The 19,512-nt window shown below is 38.4% G+C and overlaps 3 protein-coding genes and 1 pseudogene across 3 annotated transcripts; 3 read left to right on the top strand and 1 right to left on the bottom strand.

The window, feature by feature from the left end:
- The first annotated feature begins 258 nt into the window (after positions 1-258).
- On the top strand, positions 259-4,364 carry LOC126593412 (argininosuccinate lyase, chloroplastic-like). The gene is made up of 7 exons (XM_050259477.1): positions 259-403; positions 1,068-1,443; positions 1,545-1,925; positions 2,165-2,313; positions 2,917-3,208; positions 3,489-3,653; positions 3,813-4,364. Exons 2-7 carry the CDS (start codon positions 1,117-1,119, stop codon positions 4,068-4,070), a joined length of 1,572 nt encoding a protein of 523 aa, XP_050115434.1. The 5' UTR covers positions 259-403; positions 1,068-1,116; the 3' UTR covers positions 4,071-4,364.
- Positions 4,365-5,387: 1,023 nt separating this feature from the next.
- LOC126593415 (protein XAP5 CIRCADIAN TIMEKEEPER-like) lies at positions 5,388-9,854 on the top strand. The gene is made up of 13 exons (XM_050259480.1): positions 5,388-5,553; positions 5,904-6,128; positions 6,419-6,484; positions 6,583-6,647; positions 6,760-6,872; positions 7,243-7,321; positions 7,437-7,513; positions 7,599-7,660; positions 7,771-7,902; positions 8,003-8,056; positions 8,195-8,260; positions 8,453-8,527; positions 9,534-9,854. The coding sequence occupies exons 2-13, from the start codon at positions 5,958-5,960 to the stop codon at positions 9,582-9,584; spliced, it is 1,011 nt and encodes a 336-aa protein (XP_050115437.1). The 5' UTR covers positions 5,388-5,553; positions 5,904-5,957; the 3' UTR covers positions 9,585-9,854.
- Positions 9,855-10,483: 629 nt separating this feature from the next.
- On the top strand, positions 10,484-13,515 carry LOC126593417 (co-chaperone protein p23-2). Its single transcript, XM_050259484.1, has 5 exons — positions 10,484-10,716; positions 10,801-11,144; positions 12,604-12,638; positions 12,721-12,766; positions 13,344-13,515. The coding sequence occupies exons 1-5, from the start codon at positions 10,571-10,573 to the stop codon at positions 13,373-13,375; spliced, it is 603 nt and encodes a 200-aa protein (XP_050115441.1). The 5' UTR covers positions 10,484-10,570; the 3' UTR covers positions 13,376-13,515.
- Positions 13,516-14,310: 795 nt separating this feature from the next.
- LOC126593411 (uncharacterized) lies at positions 14,311-19,087 on the bottom strand (annotated as a pseudogene).
- Positions 19,088-19,512: the final 425 nt, after the last annotated feature.

Genomic DNA, 19,512 nt, shown 5'->3' with positions numbered 1-19,512 from the left:
GAAGAAGGAAGAAGGAGAAGGACGGCCGGGGGGGGGGGGGGAACGGGCGGAGGGCGGAGGGAGGTTCTGTGTTTATTTTTTTTTTTTTGTAAAAATTCAGGTTTTTAAAAAAAAATTATTATTTTGCCACGTGGCAGACATTTGGCAGCCACGTGGCAGCCATGTGAGCATTATTTAACAGATGGTATAAATCCTAACAGACTTAGACCACGTGGGTTTAAATCCGAATTTTTTTACCACAGGCTATCATCCGAATACCATTTATCCGATTAGGACAAAACATTTTGGTATGCTCCATTGCTTCCCTCGGCTCCAGTCTCCGTACAACTGGCGGCTCCTCCAGTCTACACTGCCAGCATCCCAGCTCCACCTCCACTCGCCTTCTGTCCTTCCTCCGGCGAATGTAAGTCTTCACTTCTTCTTTTCCTTTTTCTTGTAAATTAATTTATGAATTGTTTCTGAATTCTGATAGAGTGATTTTAGACTTAGGAATCAATGTTGATGGGTTTTAGTTGATAGATATTTTAGGGATTTACGATTTCAGTTAATGCCCAATTTCTGATTTCGCATAATTCCTAACCTTTTAGGGATTTAAAGGTTCAGATGATAGTAAAGATGAGAGCTTTGGATGATTTCACATAAATGTCTAATTTCAAATTTCCGACTTGGGTTTGTAATTGAGCTCGGCAGCTTTGCGGATTCAGGCCACTCCAATTTTTAAACCCTAAATCCGTCCCTGCTTAATTGCGAATGCCATTTGGTATTCTTTCACATATATTATTGTTCATTATCTTCTGCTAGCATGTATAATTCACAGCCAATTTTTTTTTTTGGAAAGCATTCCATATCCAGTGTTTGGGATCAGCATGACCGTCTTCTCTTACCCTTTGCAATGTTGTATACATTAGGTTAGGTTCCGGTTTTTCGGTTTCCTTTTCTAAAAATTTGTTAGAGATTGTACCTCTGACTGTTAGCATTTTTTTGTTTATGTTTTATGTTTCGTTATTTTGGTTATAATGGACGGCTGGACTAGTTGATCTCCTTATTTTTTTCGAATTTGTTACCAGCCATAGATTCATTCTTGGTCCACCGGCTTAAAAACTTGTGTGCTAGTACATGAACATGGAGTCCTTAGCTGTATTCAACAACTCATTCTCACTCAGCTCTCCCTCACATGATCACTTCATACCAAAAAACCTTCGACCCTCTCGTATGGCGTCTTTGCAATCTCACAGACAAATGCCCAAGCTGGAGGTCCGATGTGCCGCCCTGGCCCAATCCACTGACCCCAAGTCCAAGGAGGCCAAGCTTTGGGGTGGTCGCTTTGAGGAGAGCGTGACTGACGCTGTTGAGCGATTTACTGAGTCCATCTCGTTCGATAAAGCCCTCTACAAGCATGATATCATGGGCAGCAAGGCTCACGCTTCCATGCTAGCCAAACAGGTACTTTCTCTTTTCTCATTTTTTTTTTAATTTCTTTAAGTTTTGTTTTTTCTGGGATCTGTTTGGTTAGAGGGGAAGCTTTATTCTTTATTATGTTCTAGGGATTGATTACTGTTAATGACCGGGATAGCATCCACGAGGGGCTGAGCGAGATAGAAAGGCGAATTGAGAGTGGTGAGTTTGAATGGAGGACCGACAGAGAAGATGTGCACATGAACATTGAGGCAGCGCTGACTGATTTGATCGGCGAACCGGCTAAGAAGCTCCACACGGCTCGGAGCCGAAACGATCAGGTTTTGACAGATTTCCGATTGTGGATCCGAGACGCGATTGATGCAATTGGTGTGAAGATTAAGTATCTTCAAGTTTCGCTTGTCAAATTGGCAATGAAGAACGAGGGTGTGATTGTTCCTGGTTACACGCATTTGCAAAGGGCTCAACCTGTTCTGCTTCAGCATTTGCTCTTGGCATTTGTTGAGCAGGTTTGCTCTTAACTTATTAACATATATTTATCTGGTTTGCGGCCCTTGTATTGTGGTAGTTGCTTTGTAATCATGCATTGTTTGTAGTGTTTTTAGAGGCTTGATAGTTGGTTTATGTATGATTTTATCGATTAGTTGTTATTGCTATATAAAAATTGAAGCTTATGGAGTTTTCTTGGCCTCAGTATATGCATGGCCTTTGGAAGAGACTAATTTTGGCACTTTTTCTTGTTATGTAGCTTGAACGTGATGCTGGCCGTTTACTGGATTGCAGAGTGAGGTTGAATTTCTGCCCTTTAGGTGCTTGTGCATTGGCCGGCACAGGACTTCCAATTGATCGGTTTATGACCTCTGATGCTTTAGAATTCACTGCTCCTATGAGGAACAGGTATGTCCCTTGGTTTGACTCTTTGGCTATGATCGAAGTTGACTTGTGCTAGTGAGCGGCAGCATGGAGCTGTGTTGCCTTTTTGTTTCATTGGTACTCTGCAAAAGATGTTGTAAACCGGCCAATAGTTAACAAATTAGTCAATTACTTTATGGCATTCTCATGCCATCTCCTTTTCCGGTTTTCCCTTCCAATGCACATGAGACTGTGAAACATACATGATTATAGTTGTATGGTTCAATTTCGCTTTTCATTCTAATAAAAAAATTGCATGGAACTCTGTGAAAGAAGCAGCTGATACATTATCGTTTCTTTTAACTTAGGATTGATTATTATTTCCCTGTTTCTTACATTAACAATAACAAAGATTAATAATGTTTATCCACTTGTTGGCAAATGCAATTGTTCAACTTATCATACATTCATCACGCTTTGCCGCGAAGTCATACAAGTACATTAGGTATGCCCAATGACGTCAGTTAAATGAGTGACAATGTTTCTTGGTGCCATCTGTTGCGTCTAAATCTTGTGGTTGGTTGTGTATTTCATGCTTCTTTATATGTGTTTTCATCAAATAATGATTTATTTCCTTTCTTAATGTAGTATTGATGCAGTGTCAGACCGAGATTTTGTCATGGAGTTTCTTTCTGCTAATGCCATCACAGCAATTCATCTCTCCCGGCTTGGTGAAGAATGGGTACTGTGGGCTTCAGAGGAGTTTGGATTTATCACGCCAAGTGACAAGGTTTCAACAGGAAGTAGTATCATGCCTCAGAAGAAAAATCCAGATCCAATGGAACTTGTTCGTGGAAAGTCCGCTAGAGTAGTAGGAGACCTGGTTACCCTTCTCACATTGTGCAAGGGACTTCCCCTTGCTTACAATCGTGATTTACAGGTATAATCTTTTCTTTTCTTTTTTGAATTTACATGCAATCAGCACGGAAGGGCAGGGGTTCAGTTGGGTCTGTCCACTCTTTACGTTCTCGAGCCTGAAGCTAAGGTCTTAGATGGATTTGCATGCGTGTTACTTTACTTATATATACAATAACACAATGCTACATAAAAGGATCTATTCCGCTTGCATTTACCGTACATAAAATTCATTGGTCTTTTAACTAATCCTGCAATATTTTGAATATGATTACAAAAGGTTCTTTCTTTTCCCCTTGAGACAGGAAGATAAGGAGCCTGTCTTCGACAGCGTGAAGACAATATTAGGGATGCTTGAAGTGTCTGCAGAGTTTGCACAGAACATTACCTTTAACAGGGAGAGAATACAAAAGAGTTTACCTGCTGGTCACCTTGATGCCACAACGCTTGCCGATTATCTCGTGAAAAAGGCAAGTTCTCTTGACTAACTTTCATTTTTGCCAATTATAGACGGAGCTTAGAACTTCTGAACTTGAAATCACAATTCTATTTACGCGTTTTACGATCACATGTAGTTCATAACATTTGTAAATAATTGCTACTGAAGTTGCTTCTCTTGTTTTATAAAGGGAATACCTTTCAGAACCTCTCATGACATAGTTGGAAGGGCAGTTGCCGTGTGCGTCTCAAAAAGTTGCGAACTGCAGGCATTGAGTGTCGATGAGCTCAAAAGTATCGATCCAGTGTTTGAAAAAGATGTATACGAATTTCTCGGAGTAGAGAATGCAGTGAAGAAATTCTCCTCGTATGGTTCCACGGGGTCAGCATGCGTCGCCAGTCAGCTCGATCATTGGGTTACAAAACTTGAAATCAACAAAGGGGTCTGACAAACTCTTGGTGCTGGAGATACATAACATGGATTGCTGAAACCGATTAGGAACCCGTCGCCGGAAACTTTGAATCTGTGCTTCACCGAGGACCGACGACTAGTCTTGAATAGGTGGAGTTAGCGAGTCTGAAAGATGCGAACTTCTTTAGGGAAGTACATACAATTTTGTAGTATTTTAATTTTTAGATCTGAAAGCTCAGATTGTTGTTCTGTGAAGTTCTATTTGGATCAATTCTGGATCAATTCACACAATTTTCCATAATTTGGTTGATAATTTCAACAGTTATTGATACGTGGCGACTTCAAGTTAACAAGGCTCTCTGCATTATAAGAATTGGGGAGTTACGTTTATCGTTCGACAGTTACTGATAATTCCTTACAAATTGACCCGGGAGTTGAACACAAGCCATGTAACATCCCATCAACTCCAACCAAACTTAAGTTCAAGCTCGTTTCTAAGTCAATTCCAGACAATCACACATTGTTGCTTAAAAAGTGAATATGCATGTCTCTTCTTAAAAAAAAAAATTTATATTCATTTGTGTTTCGTGTTAAAATATAGGCTAAATAGCCAAAATGGTTCATGAGATTTGCATAACTCATTACTTTGGTCCCTAACATTTCAAATCAATAAAAGTGATCCCTAAAATTGTTTACCATCCATCATTTTGGTCATTTTGTTAAAAACTCTGTTAAGTGTCTTGAGCTCTTGACCAAAAGTTTGGGCAATTTTCAAAGCTTTGTAACTCAATCGTTTTTTAACCAAATTCGATCCATAATATATCAAAATGAAGATAGAAAAGTGTAGAATAAGATTATATCTATTTGAAAGCCCAATGGTTCCCGTAGATGGCCGGAAAATAGACTCAAAGTTCATTGGTCCGAGGGAAAATTGAAAAACTCGCCGGAAACTGGTTAAACTTTAAACGTTCATAACTTCTTTAATACTCAACGAAATCAAGTGATTCAGAAACTAAAATCATACTTCTCGATGAGAAGAAGAGAATGGTACATTTTTCGAAGGCTAACTTGCTGTGATTTGGCCCGGAAACGGCTTGAAAGTGGCTGTCTTGGTCTCGAAGGCACTTATATGTCTCGTGTAATATATTTTTTTTAGCAAGTATTTTTGAATAAGTGATATTATCTACACTAAGGAAAGGGGGTGAGCTTAATCTTACAATGAGCTGGCAATAATGTGGTTCAAACTCGCTTTTAACGAGAATCGAACCTAAAAACTCTTACTTACACATGAGGAGAAATACCACTAAACCGTGCTTTAATTTGAATGAAATAATAACAGCGCTTCGGATTCACCAAAAAATAACTTGAGGGTCGCCACGTAACCTAGTTAAAAGGACACCTCCCCGCTTCTCTTCGCAACTCTCTTCACCTCCCTCTAATTTGGTCTTCCCTCCTTTTCTCATTCGGATTCTTCTAATCGGCTCGTCTTCTTCTTCCTCAATTCGTCTCTTCGCACCCAGGTACCTCATCCTCCTTCAATACTTGATTATAAACTGTTAATTTATGATTAGATTGTGGCTTAATTTTGCTAATTGAGGTAATAACAGTACCGGAAAACAAATATTTGAGCTTTGAGTGGCAACTTCTAATTGATATTTAAATTGGTATATTTTCCTGATTCTGAGCATGTAATTTCTCGAATTTATGATTTATATGAGTTCTAAAGCTGTTAATTTAATGCTGAAATTCCCTTTTATTTGATACAAATTATGAAAGTTTTTAATAATACAGGTCAGATTTCTAGTAGGTTTATGCTGAAGAGTTGGTTTTAACAAGAACCTAGATTATTAACCTTAATTTATTCTATCAGTTCAAAGTAAGGGATAAGAGGAGGGGTAGGGGTTGAACAGAGAGGAAGGAAAAGATGTCGGGCATGGGAGACGGATATGTGGGCACGGCCCAAGATGCCGTGAGGATCCGAAGGCTTGAGAAGCAAAGAGAAGCCGAGCGCCAGAAAATTCATGAGCTCAAAAGCAAGTCAGCCAACGATACAGGCCAGCCGGGTCTCCTCCAATTCGGGTCCAGTACCTCTGAGGTTTGTACTTGAAACTGAACTCATATCTAGGCTTTAAAGTTCCCCTTGCGCATATATTTCGGTGTCAGAAATCTTAGGACTTTTTAATGTTGGTTCTGTGTACTCTCTGGTTTATCAATGATGAGAAGCATGAAAGTTGTGAGACTATTCATTCAAAAAAAATTTCTTGTCCTTACGATTTATGTGGTACCAAATAGGTGTGTTACAAACTTACAATAGATATAGATAACAAATTTTGTACGGACATAATTTTAGTCGTTGATTAATGATTTTCTTGATTTATATTTCAGATTCTTGAGACAGCATTTAAGAAGGAAACCATTGGTTTGGTAACAAGGGAGCAGTATGTGGAGAAGGTAAATACTAAACAACTAGGATTGCTTTCTTTTACTTATACTAATGGAAGCATATGATGGTTAAAGTGCGGTGCTTGTGCTGTGAATTTATGTTGTAGAAAGAAAATATTAAGATCAAATTTGAGGAGGAAGAAAAGGAGAAACTTCAGAAGCTACAACAAGAGTGAGTTTCGTAACAGATGACTGTGTTGCTGTTTGATTTATGAACATCTGAAAGTGTTTATATTTGTCAATGACTGCAACAGTCTAATTTTGTTTTTCCTTTTATAATTCAGGGAGGAGCTTCTTCAATTACAAAAGCGAAAGAAGAGGAAGGTAAAGGGGGGTTCTCGATTGTCCTTCGCAGATGACATTGAGGATGGAATTGAAGAGGAAGATGGTGAAAATGGTAAGAACTTCTCTCCTTAAAGAATTAAAAAATTTATTCTGGTTATGCAGTGCCTTAAGTTGCTCATAGGATGCATATTGTTCATATTTTTAATGACCGCCTGTCACTAAAGTTTATTGTATGGAACTTTGTAGATTGATTTGGCATTTCTTTTCACCATTTTATGTGACATATTCTCCCCTGATGAACATTAGGCATAGATCTAGACTGATATTTGTTGCAACTTGCATGTATAGAAGCGTCCATTCTAATTTTTTGACAGGAGGCTTTATTTAGATACTTGATTTTTTAGTGGTCGCTTGAGAGTATTCTCATCTAGTGTTTTTTGTGGATGCCCACTAGAAACTTAATGCTGATTCTTGTTCTACAGAAAGCACAGAGGCTACAAGATTACGGTGCGGTAGACTTGGGAAAGATCCTACAGTGGAGACCAGCTTTCTGCCAGATAGGTGTAACATTTTTCTCTTTCTTATTCTTATGCACAAACATTTTTATCCCTCCCTCTTATTTGATTCTGTTTCAGTCTAGCATTTGAACTTAAGAGGTGCTATGGATTTATTTCAGTGAGCGGGAGGCAGAGGAACAAGCTGAGCGTGAAAGGTTGCGGAAGCAGTGGCAGACTGAGCAGGACAAAATACGAAGTAATTTTGCTATCCTAATTTTCCCTGAGTTTATCTCCTTTGCCAATAATAAGTTTTGAAAGAAACTTTTACTGTGTTTTTTCAGAGGAGGCACTTCAAATTACTTACAGCTATTGGGATGGAACTGGGCATAGGAGAGTGCTCAAGGCAAGTAAAGCATGCTCGACTTGCATTTGTTTTCCCTTCAAGAATTCTCTTTTAAAATTGAAACTATCATTTTTTCTATTATTTTTCATATTCTCTTTGTTTCCATTCAGGTAACGAAAGGTGATAAAATAGGAGATTTCCTTAAGGCTGTTCAACAGCAACTTGCACCTGAGTTTCGAGAGGTGCGAACCACCTCAGTGGAGAATTTGCTATATGTAAAAGAAGATCTTATCATTCCACATGTAAGAAAAAATTGTTAGTGATGCATTTTCTTGGTAGAAGCTTTACTGAATAAATGCTAATTAATTTCTCTTCACTTGTGTCATGGTTGTGGAAGTACAGCAGCATAGTTTCTATGAGCTAATTGTAAACAAGGCTAGGGGAAAAAGTGGACCGGTAATGTTCAATATATCTTGTTATTCTTCTTCCATCATTTGGAAATATTGTATTAAGGTTTAGGTTTGTCTGAAATTTTATTGTAGGATGTGCTCATTGATAGTGACTCATTACGATTTTCTGTTGTATTTTGCATAGCTTTTTCATTTTGATGTGCATGAGGATGTGCGAACAATTGCTGACGCTACAATAGAGAAGGATGAGGTACATTCTCGTTTCTTTTTTAGTAATACTCTATTGCATAGAAAGTTTCCAATGCTAAAGAAATGAAAGACAACCATAACTAAGTTAATGCCATGGCTTGACTATGCTTGGTTATACGTTTCAGGTATCTATTTCTGGTAATGACATGGCTCTCTTCGTATTCTTATATCTTTGCTTTTATTTTTGTGGCAGTCTCATGCTGGGAAGGTTGTTGAGAGGCATTGGTATGAGAAGAACAAGCATATTTTCCCTGCTTCCAGATGGGAGGTACCCTCTCTCTCTGACTCCCTCTCTCACTCTTAGGGATGGGCAACGGTTATGGCGGGCGGGTAACCGCGGTTATTTACCCATAAACGTTTAAGCTTTTACCCGCATAACTGTTTACCTGTTGGGTATTTACATAAACGGGTATACCCATACCCATAACCGTTTATAAACAGTTAACCATACCCATAGCTGTTTGGTATACCCGTTGGGTAGTCACTCTCTCTTCGTATATGTGTGTTATATATAGTATCTTTGTCTGGGAGACGTCTACAACGAAGTGTCCCTTTCTACAATGAAGTGTCCCTTTCGCCTTTTCGCTCTAGACAGGCTTGGTAGTGTGGTATACTGCTTGCCATTCTATAAATTGCATCTCTCGAGTATTAACTACAGTGCTTGAGTATCAAATTTCTGTGTATGTAGACTACATACACAGAAATTGCATACTCAAAAGCACTATAGTTAATGTAGTGCGACCAATATCCGACTATTGTTGATAAATTTAATTTTTACGTGGGATAACATATTGTGTGCACCAGCACGGGCGGTAAATAAATTTGATTATGGGAGTGCGGTTCAAATCCCTAACCTCTCTCTTTCAGTGGGATGATTGCCTACCGTCTTTACTACTTCATCTGAGTATTTAAGACATGTTTAATATATTTGAGTAGTTAACATCAAACATAGAGTTGCAGATGAGGCTTCATGATTCTTTCTTCTTTTATAGCAATATGGGATGTTCACTTTTTGGTTTTGAGTGACAATATATCCACCTTAAAAGCGTATAGACCCATTATGCCTTGATTGTTTTCCGATTCTTTGATTGAAATAGCGGATAGTTCCTTCAAAGTTTGCATCATTTCTCTCATAATGTTCCAATATCGATATTTCTGTGTTTTTAGTTCCCCAATGTTTCTGTTTACAGAGATACTCTACGCCATTGGGTATTTGTGTATGATTCTTCAGCATTCTTTTCAGTCACCCGTTGTCTTTTTTTATTTCCTGGCAGATATATGATCCAACGAAGAAATGGGAGCGTTATACCATCCACGGGGACTGATTCATCATCACAATTCACAAACATGGGAGACTGAATGCAGTTGCGAGTCGTTCCTCGTAAGCTGCACAGCAATATTAGTTTGAGGTTTGAGGTTCATTTACTGCAGTTACTCATTTTATTTTCCCTTTCACTTAGTGATCGAAGCAGAGATCAGGCAACGCAACGGTTTTAGCAGATTGTATACCTTAATTGGAAGTGTAACGAAATATGTTACGAGCATTATGAGCATCGTTCATTTGCAATTTAATTTCGATTAGCTTCTTTTGGTCATGCAATTTCTTTGAGGTTCTCCTCTGAAGAGGTCTCAGATGGCATACGTTGTGCTTATGCTTTTAGAAATGGTACGTTCATAAATAAGTACTTAGATTTAAGTAAACTAATACAATAGTTGGCTCTAATTTTACAACTTATTCGAATTATAAGCGCAAAAATCGAAAGCGCAGTGGTGTTATAGTATATATATATCCAATCTCATTTAGTGAAATAAGATTTTGTTGTTGTTTGTAGTCTAATTATGAGAGTCGTGCTTGAATCAAACTCGTTTTATTTCGGAAAAAAATACGAACTGCTTATGAACTTTATGAGACGACTAGCTTGATTTTATACGTCAATATTGGAGAAAAGAATTTGGTCAAAGGCCACCAATCAACTAGCTATATTAAGGTATCGAACTCATCGTCTAACAGTGACATTTCTCATAAGGGGATAAAATTATTAGACCGTGGTACAACTATGAAGTGAATAGTTCAGATACTTTTCTTACGTGGAGCCTACTATTTTGTTTAAGTGCCTCGCATTTAATTTACAACGAGCCTACGTGCAAATGTTCTTAATCAACTAAGCAATTTCGAACCACCAACTTACAGTCCAAGAAAAGAGAAGAGTTTGACACAAAGCTGAAAAGAGAAAAATTTGACACAAAACCTCAGATACAAGTACGAATACTCTTAATCAAGTGAGCTATGCTAAATGGTTAAGCAATCTACATGGAATATTCCTTCTACATATTGTTTGAGTGTCGAGGGTTTTTGTCAGTTCTCCATTTCCTTGTTGCTTCGTACCCACTGTTCTTACAGCACCCAGTACACCTGATCTCTGCCCTCCCTCTGCCGCAGCAACCCTCCAAAATGAGGTTCTCCTTCTCTCTCCTGCCTCAATCTCTCTCTCTCTCTCTCTCTAGATTTCAATTTGATTAACTTTTTGTTGTCTTTTGTAGTGGGACCAGTCGGCACCCGGAGGTTCTGTGGGCGCAGCGCTCCGACAAGGTGTACCTGACGGTGGCGCTACCGGACGCCAAAGACATCACCGTCAAGTGCGAGCCTGAGGGATTATTCAGCTTCTCCGCCGTGGGAGTCCAAGGCGAGCCCTTTCACTTCACTCTCGAGCTGTACGGTCCAATAACCCCTGACGGCTGCAAAACCAGAACTGGGTTGCGGAACATTCTCTGCTCGATCCAGAAGGAGCAGAGAGGTTGGTGGAAGCGGTTGCTGAAGACGGAAGAGAAGCCGGCGCCCTACATTAAAGTTGATTGGAACAAATGGTGCGATGAGGACGAGGAAGGTGAGACTTGTGACTTGTTTTTGTTTGTCAAGTTTCGATTATCGTCAATTGGGTTGTTTTTGTTTTAGCTGTTTGGTTTGTTATTGGTTTATTTTTCGAATTTTAATCATGTTTTGATTGATGGGGTGTGTCTGATTATGATTTTGTCCAACTAGATTGTGAGATTGAGGTGAATGGTGAACCCAAGATGAACTTTCGTATGGATCACATTTCGATTTTCATTAAATCGGTTGCCTTTATTTTTGCTGTTTGATTCTGTTATCGGTTTATTTTTCAAAATTTTCTGATGTTTTGATTGATGGGGTTTGTCTGATTATGATTTTGTCCAACTTGTTTGTGAGCTTGAGGTGAACAGTGAACCCAAGATGAACTTTCATATAGATTGCCTTTCGATTTTCGTTAAATGGTTGCATTTATTGTGGCTGTTTGATTCTGTTATCGGTTTATTTTTCAAAATTTTCTGATGTTTTGATTGATGGGGTTTGTCTGATTATGATTTTGTCCAATTTGTTTGTGAGCTTGAGGTGAACAGTGAACCCAAGATGAACTTTCATATAGATTGCCTTTCGATTTTCGTTAAATGGTTGCATTTATTGTGGCTGTTTGATTCTGTTATCGGTTTATTTTTCAAAATTTTGTGATGTTTTGGTTGATGGGGTTTGTCTGATTATGATTTTGTCTAACGAATTTGTGATTTTGAGGTGAATAGTGAAACCGAAATGAATTTTTGGATAGGAATGTGAAAAATGAGCATGAGGTGGCACGAAGTTCATAGCTTGTGTGTTTTCAAACTATCTGGAATATATGAGTACATGTAAAGGCCCTACTTTGGCAAGTAGAATCATATATCTTGCCTTTCTTGTTGATGTGCTTGGCGTTGTTTGTCTGAGTAGTGAATGATTGAAAGGAGAAAGCAGGACTATCTGGTGATTTGATTGCCTCACTGTAGTGTGTAGATAATGCTGGTTTCTAATTGCTCTAGCACATTAGATTGATTCTCTTTATGTGTATTTGTTGTTTACTATAAAGTTGTTGATATGTGTTGAGAAACCACATTTCTAAGTGACATATAATAGCTCATCCGAAAACCGTTGACATGCTTAATAGGAAAATGGTACCCATCTTCTCTTGTGTATGGTGAAAAAAAAAATGTTCCCCGCTGTGTTATCGTTACCTAGTTTTTATCTACCTCCAGTTTTTGCACAATCTTTCTGGAAATTCAATTATATGAGGGCTTCAGTGGCTTAGGCTAATCCATAGAAATGATATGGCATCCCTGGTCTTTTCATACCATTATTGTTAATATGAAATGCCCTGGTTGGTCAGGGGAATGCCAATTGGGCATGATTGCCGTTTTTAATTTGACACAATATTTAGTATCATGTGCCTGCAAATTCAATATAGTTCTTGAGAGAGATTTTCCATGGATCTGACTCAACATTTGTGTTGTCTTTTGCAGCTGATTTGGCCCCCGATGATGATGATGATGATGCGGTAAATATGACACCTTATTTCATTTAGACTAATGGATTAGCTTCACCTAATCAGGTAAAATGGATTTTTTGTACTTTTGCAGTACGTTGGTCAAGATGGTGGAAGCAGTGACGACGAAGGAATGCTCTGTAAGTGTATTTTTTTCTCTATTTTCCTCTTGGTCCGTTGGTGCTGTTAGTCACACAGTTAATTTTATAGAAGTATGTGCATTTGGTAATTTTCACCGCTTAGTCCTTACAAAGAGTTCCGCAAAGTTCCTTTTACTAAATGTGGCGGCTTAAACAGCAAGCCAGTGGCAGCATCCTCTGTTTGCCGAACTCACTTGATAATCTATACGCATAGCGAGGCACATAAACTGTCAAGTTGTTTTTTCTTTTAAACCAAATTTGTAGACTCTCAGTACATTCAACATTTCTCCTTATTGTCTCTGCATTTTAAGACATTGTGTAATCGAATGTGTAGTATAGAACGGTTTTTCTATTTAAAAACTACAAGTTCTTCTCTGTTATTCTCGAGTTACCTTCTGTCGTCAATTTTTCCTTGAAAAAGAAGAAACCCTAGCGATGCCATTTAGGACATTGCGGTTTCAGTCAGTTGTTGAAGGAATTAGAGTGAGTCATATGAGTCTGTTGGAAATGTTAAGAAGTGCTGCACCTGTATCTCTTTCTCACGGTTCTTTAACACCCGGTTTTGGCTTGTTTACAGATCTTCCGGACCTGGAGAAGGCGAGAAAGTAGGAAGACGATGACGAAGTAGTGCGTTATATGAAGTTAGTTAAACTTGATGGAAGGCGAAACACTTTGACATGACAGATCCTTTGTAACTATTTGATCATATCCTCCTCATGCTCTAAACTTAGCATTATCTTTGGTTCTAACTCCATGGTTTCAAATTAATGTGACCTTAGCCCTTGTTCAGCCAGTCAGGGCTATAAACGAGCCGAGCCAAATTCAAAAAGTCTCTAAAAGCCATTAAAATTAAAGGAAAACTAATGAAAATGACTTGAAAACTTTGAGTTTTAATGATAAGGACAAAATAAAGGGTAAAATGAATAGTATCATGATTGATTTTTTAATGTAAAAATATGGTTTTTCGTTAAAGTAAACAGTATTGAGAGCTTTTCGTTAAAGTTTCCTAAAATTAACTCCGTTTGAAAAATTATTTAAAGAAATGCCATGGATTTATGGACACAATTTGAGTTTTATTAAGTGATTTTTTATAGAGATATCTTTATAGAATAATTTAATATGATTTGGTCACGAAAATTTTTGAGTTCACTAGTCATTGAATAGTCGAGTACTGTTCAATAACCTTCAGTAACACATGGGAGATGCAAAACCAATGAAACGATGAGAGAAAATCGGTGTATTAATCCGTTGCAAAACCAATGGAACAATGAGAGCAAAGAGAAAATCGGTGTATTAATCAATCCATCAACTTATCATTGTATTAATCCATCAGCCTATCGATTTGAGACGTAATGTTCACTTTGATTAACTTCATTAGAAGTTTTGTCGCTTATTTCCGCTCTTTAAACTCTTTATTTAGATGAAAGTTCAAAGACCAATACTCGCGACTTTTTGGTTCAAACAGACCAAAACCCACAGTTCGACCAGAATTCAGGAACCGATGCTCCAATATCTCAAAACAAATGGTGTAACGAAGGCCAGGAAGATTCGATCTCACTGAATCGAGGCGCGCATAAGAAGCTTGTCATGTAACAAACTCCATTATTATTACATTACAAGTTTTGCTGTAAAGGAAGTATGACAATAACACCACTTGTGTACAATCTATAGCTCTTAACGATGATATCTATTTACACATGGCCACACATCCAAGCTACCCTTCTTCTGTATCCATTTACTGCAGTATCGAAAAGAAACCGGAGAAACCATGCCAGACCGGAATCACAAGTGCAACGTAAACTATTTCGGGCAGTTGGCAGTCGGAAGCAGCCTTATCTAGCTAGTCTGCCTTGGACTGTCGAGTCTCGACAACACGGACAGGAATGACTGGAATTGAATCCCACCATTCTCTTAGTCGTCTGCTGCTTTGGTTCTCCCCCTTACCCATACCTAGTCTCGATGCCAATGTCGATGAGAAGCAACAAACTATGGCTGCCATTATAACGAACTTCACCGGAACCACCGTAAAAAATATTGCCGTCGCACTCAACATCACCATCGCCACATTTGCATGCTGCAACAACAATTAAACTTTGTTAGTTGGATTGATGCAATTAACACAAGTTATCAATCTCTTATATGCGCATGAGAAAAGTCGGCGTAACATAAGCATTGCGACATTTGAGCCTCTGAATTTAGAATATGTTTCGACTCTTGCAACTAATATTACGCATGCGTATAGATCTGGAAATTCACAGTGAATTGTAGAAGTGAAGATATAGCTTGGCTGCATATATAAATACCTTGCGTGCCTTCGAAATATATATGGACCACAACTTCAATATCGAAACATTTGCTATCTGCATCATCTCCTGCACAGTTTGCATTCCACGTTGAGCAGACACTATGCTTTCTATTGTACTCTGGTCCGAGGCGGTGCATACGACTATCTCATTGCATTTTATATCAAGTCTTTGCAGCCTGGCTCTAACCATCTTCGCAACCAGCCAAATGAATAAAGCGGCAAGTGCTATGCCAACCCACTCCCTGCATATCAAGAAGTTATTCTTCACAAAATCCCATTCACCAACTTGGAATTTTATTAAAGCTTACGCAGCACTGCAGCTAGCTAGAGAAACGACATACTGGTAGGTGACTACTAAAGTCGCAGCAACCACAGTGAGAGTAGTTGACGGTCTTTCCCACATGAGTACTTCTTCAAACCAAGGCACTGAATTCCTAAGGGGCCTTAGTAGCTCCTACACAATAAAACAAAGTCAGATTGATACGTGGATGTATGCGAAGGTACACGTTAGACGGAATATTAAGTATAATATAAACTAAGATATTTTTCGCCATTGATGGATCATGGAAATTCCTCTAGAGTGATATGGATGGGGTTAGATATTTACCAAAAAGATAGTAGCGCTTTCACTGATTCCCTCTTCTTTAAGTTCCTTTGTGGTAGCTTTGGCAATAGCAATATCCTTTTCTTCCTCTCTTGACTGATTAATTGCTGTTTCTAATAAGGAACTGTTTTCGACTTGACCGCTTGGAGTTGGGGTTGCATTTTCGCTGCTGCCAACTTCCATCTCTTGGTCTAAACCTGAGATGATCATCGACTCTGACAAGTTCATGCTCCTTAGGATTGAACTAGCACTACATGGATGCCCGCTATTGCTCTTCTTAAGACTCTCTGCAAGCTCTTCCAGTACGTAATCTCCCTTCGGTATCTCATCGAACAAAGAAAAAATTAAGAATCTTGTTGGTGGAGGGGGTGATATTCTTAGCATCTCTCTTGCTGCATGGAGCCTTGTTATTGCTAGGATTGTCCTTGAATGCATCTCCCATGCTTGTATCGGACAATTTATTTCATACTTTGCTAGGAAACGATGCATCAACATAATCTCCTTTGAGAGCGCAAGCCAAAGGTCACGCCTTGTAGAGCTTGTTACCTCGGGGAACTCCAGGACAATCTCCTCTGATCTAGAAATTTGGTGAAACAAATCATTAATCTATAACAACAATATAAGATTTTAACAAACTTCGTGTAGTTGTGTTTCTGTTTGGTCGATGTGGCATCCACACAGCGTCACAAGGAGCACTAGAAACCCTAGCGAAGATTTTGGTTTTTCAGTGTGTCAAATACTAGTTTCTAAACACGCGACACATAGATTGATTAGCTATTTGGTGCTTTGGGTAAGACTAAAAAATGAATGCAAGATTTCGGATAAATACTTAAATTCATAAATGCAGAGCATATGCCCTCACAATTCAGGAGACTCGTAAATTATAGCCTTGTCAAAAAGTGGAGCACCCCATGGCCCTGTTGAAGCTGGTTTCACCGTTTGCTCCATATCCTTCGAAAGGTCTATTTTAAGAGCATCTTCATATGTTAATACTCCAGAAGCCTCGAAATAGAGTGCGTAATTCGTTAGCGTAAGCCTACCTGAAATACCAATGCATGGTTAGCCATATCAAATCGATTACTTAATTATATATGGGGAAAAGAAACTATATATAAGACATGAGATGATCAAAGTTCTCTTTTCTAAACAAACCAGGCCAACTTGTTCCTCCAATGTGGCGCACTACTCGTTGTGTGCTAGCAGTTCCCTCGACGTGTAAAATGAATTCGTCGTCTGCAAGCTCCACACCCTTCGGTTTTGCATGTTTTGCCAAATATTTTATACATCTATAAAATCAAAACAGTACAAAAAGGGAAAAGTTGAAACAATCTTAAAGAAACTTCAAATGCAAGCATTCTTTATAAGTTACACTACCATTTATACTGTCTATTCCCCTAAATGTATTGTACCAAATTTAATTACTCTTTGCATGTTATTATTTCAAAGAAAAAGGTTCAGCTAAGGTATAACGAGTGTCTCCAACAGTATTAGTTGCTTATTGGGTATGCGTCGACGCATCATACAAATGAAATATATGGTTATAGATGCATCACCTATCAATTTCCTTTAAAAATTTGTCATAGGAAGGAAAATGGAGCCGGTTTCCCGTAGGCACCGTTAAAGTTTCAAAGGTAAATCTCCCATTAACAACATCTGTAACTAGTGGAACCAGCGACCCCATCCAAACAAATGCATCTTCTCCAACATTTTTCTCATTGTCAACCTGCCAGACAGTAGGTGAAGAACGAATAGAAACAAAACATAATTACAACTACAACGAGGAACAAAAGATTAGGGTTCAAGCAACGACCATTACTTTAACCTAGAACTTAGTTTAGTCCAACTTTCCATCTCTCTATGTATCTCGAAAAAAAAATTACAAAAAACGAAATTAAATCTTAAGAAATGATATAGCTTACAAGAAGCGGCATAAGGTCTGAATAGAACAAAGAGATGTCATCTTGTTCTGAAAGACATTTTTGCGGCGATTTTTTCTCTTCTTTCTCCTTCGCCACACACTCCTGCAAAACCCCAAAAACATGACATTTGAACAATAACAAAAGAAACAACAAAAGGGCGATCCCAAGCCAACAAGGCTCCCACTTTGCGAGGGGAGGAACGTTTATCGTACACAGTCTTACCTTGTTTTGCAAAGCGTAAGGGTAAGGCTGCGTAGTGCGTACATGTGTTTCCTTCCATACAAATATAAATATATCAATGCATCATAATAGTTCAATCAATATTGTAAATATGGTGGAGAAATCATATGTAATTTATATATGTTTCAATGTATTATATAGATATAGTCCTGATTGTGAAGTTGTTAACAAACTAACTAATTACGAACATAATTATGCAACTATTTTTTTCTCTTCAATAAAAAACAACCGTACGTTTAGTGGTGAATACCACATCCACCTCTGTGTGAGAGTTTAGGTGTTTTTAGGTTCGACTTCCATGAATGGTAAATTCTTCGATACCAAAATTTTTTCACTTCAACATCATCATGAGGCTTAGCCAAATACCCGTTAGTAGCAACAGAAACAATCAAATTACGAACATAATTAATTACCGTAAAAGATTCCTCGTCAGCAGAGGTAGGCATCTCCCAAGCTAGCATCATGTCGAAGGTGAAGCGGCTAAAAGAGCCATTGGCAATCTTTTCCTCAATGGTTTTGCACATGTCACAACTCTGCATAACCTTGGCACTGCAAAATTCTACGAATTTCCTCCCATAACTATTCCTATTGTTGTTGTTGTTACTACTGATAGTAGCAGCACCAACCGGCGCCGTTTCATCCGTCTTCCATATAGTTTCAAATTCCTCCACCAATTTGTCCACCGGGGTATCCAGTTTCCTGAACGTAATATAATTATATAAGGATATATAATAGGATTTAATCAACATACATGCATATACACATGAAGACGTGGGCGTAGCCTCTTTGGTTGACTACAACGGATGTGCTCTCCTGTGCACCCTACTTCGAATCTCCCTCGACATGCGGTTTATAGTAGTTTAAAGTAGAAAAACGATTCGTATATAAAAGACACATATATATTATTATATATATATATATATATATATATATATATATATATATATATATATATATATATAGTCAACATCGATTTGAAAAATTCAACAAATACGAAAAAGAACAATATTTACAGGTGCAAAATATTATATATGTATGAATTGCATATCATATATGATGGACTTACAAAGCGCATTTTTGTACAACGTCGTTTGCAATGGAGGAGAGATGCTTCAATCTCATTGTGGACATTGTTGTATTGTTGCAGAACAGCAGAGAAATTAGAGCAGAAGATTGCTTGGTTTTTAATAAGGAGGGATGAAGGAGAAAGGAGAAGTTGAAGGAGCGGCAGAGGCTGAGATGTGTTTCTTCATGGAGCTGCCACGTTTGGGTGGCCATGCAGCATTTGCTATTCCACCTGTTGCACGTTCCTCGTTTCTCTGAGGCCGACTTGGGCTGTCTTTTCTTAACCTTCTGGGTCGAGTTGGGCTGAATTATCCGGAATTAGAAAGCAACCGAACATAGCTGATCTCACACTCTTGGCCCTATTCAAATTGCTAACTAGTTAGGGTTTAGGGTTTTGAATGGTTGTGGAGATTGAGAGTGTCATCACGACGGTAATTAACTTTTTAGTTTGGTTTTTTTATTACCCCGAACTTCATTGCTTGATAGTTGCTACAAGTGCAAGTGACTTGTTGCCATAGTACAAAATCTAGAGATACATAACTTGTGGACAAGATTGAGAAAATGGTTTTGGATTCTGGGATTTTGGGTTGGCTAATTGACGCGTTTTGCCGCT

Source organism: Malus sylvestris, chromosome 12 (genome assembly GCF_916048215.2).
Source record: "Malus sylvestris chromosome 12, drMalSylv7.2, whole genome shotgun sequence".
NCBI lineage: Eukaryota > Viridiplantae > Streptophyta > Magnoliopsida > Rosales > Rosaceae > Malus > Malus sylvestris.
Note: the sequence above shows the minus strand (reverse complement) of the source record. Positions and strands in the feature narration are given on the sequence as shown.

Coding starts and splice junctions, on each gene's coding strand:
- LOC126593412 (XM_050259477.1), top strand. CDS start 1,117: ATGAACATGGAGTCCTTAGCTGTATTCAACAACTCATTCTCACTCAGC. Junction 1,444..1,544: donor CTTCCATGCTAGCCAAACAG/GTACTTTCTCTT, acceptor ATTATGTTCTAG/GGATTGATTACTGTTAATGA. Junction 1,926..2,164: donor TCTTGGCATTTGTTGAGCAG/GTTTGCTCTTAA, acceptor CTTGTTATGTAG/CTTGAACGTGATGCTGGCCG.
- LOC126593415 (XM_050259480.1), top strand. CDS start 5,958: ATGTCGGGCATGGGAGACGGATATGTGGGCACGGCCCAAGATGCCGTG. Junction 6,873..7,242: donor AGAGGAAGATGGTGAAAATG/GTAAGAACTTCT, acceptor CTTGTTCTACAG/AAAGCACAGAGGCTACAAGA. Junction 7,322..7,436: donor ACCAGCTTTCTGCCAGATAG/GTGTAACATTTT, acceptor GATTTATTTCAG/TGAGCGGGAGGCAGAGGAAC.
- LOC126593417 (XM_050259484.1), top strand. CDS start 10,571: ATGGAATATTCCTTCTACATATTGTTTGAGTGTCGAGGGTTTTTGTCA. Junction 10,717..10,800: donor CAGCAACCCTCCAAAATGAG/GTTCTCCTTCTC, acceptor TGTCTTTTGTAG/TGGGACCAGTCGGCACCCGG. Junction 12,767..13,343: donor TGACGACGAAGGAATGCTCT/GTAAGTGTATTT, acceptor GCTTGTTTACAG/ATCTTCCGGACCTGGAGAAG.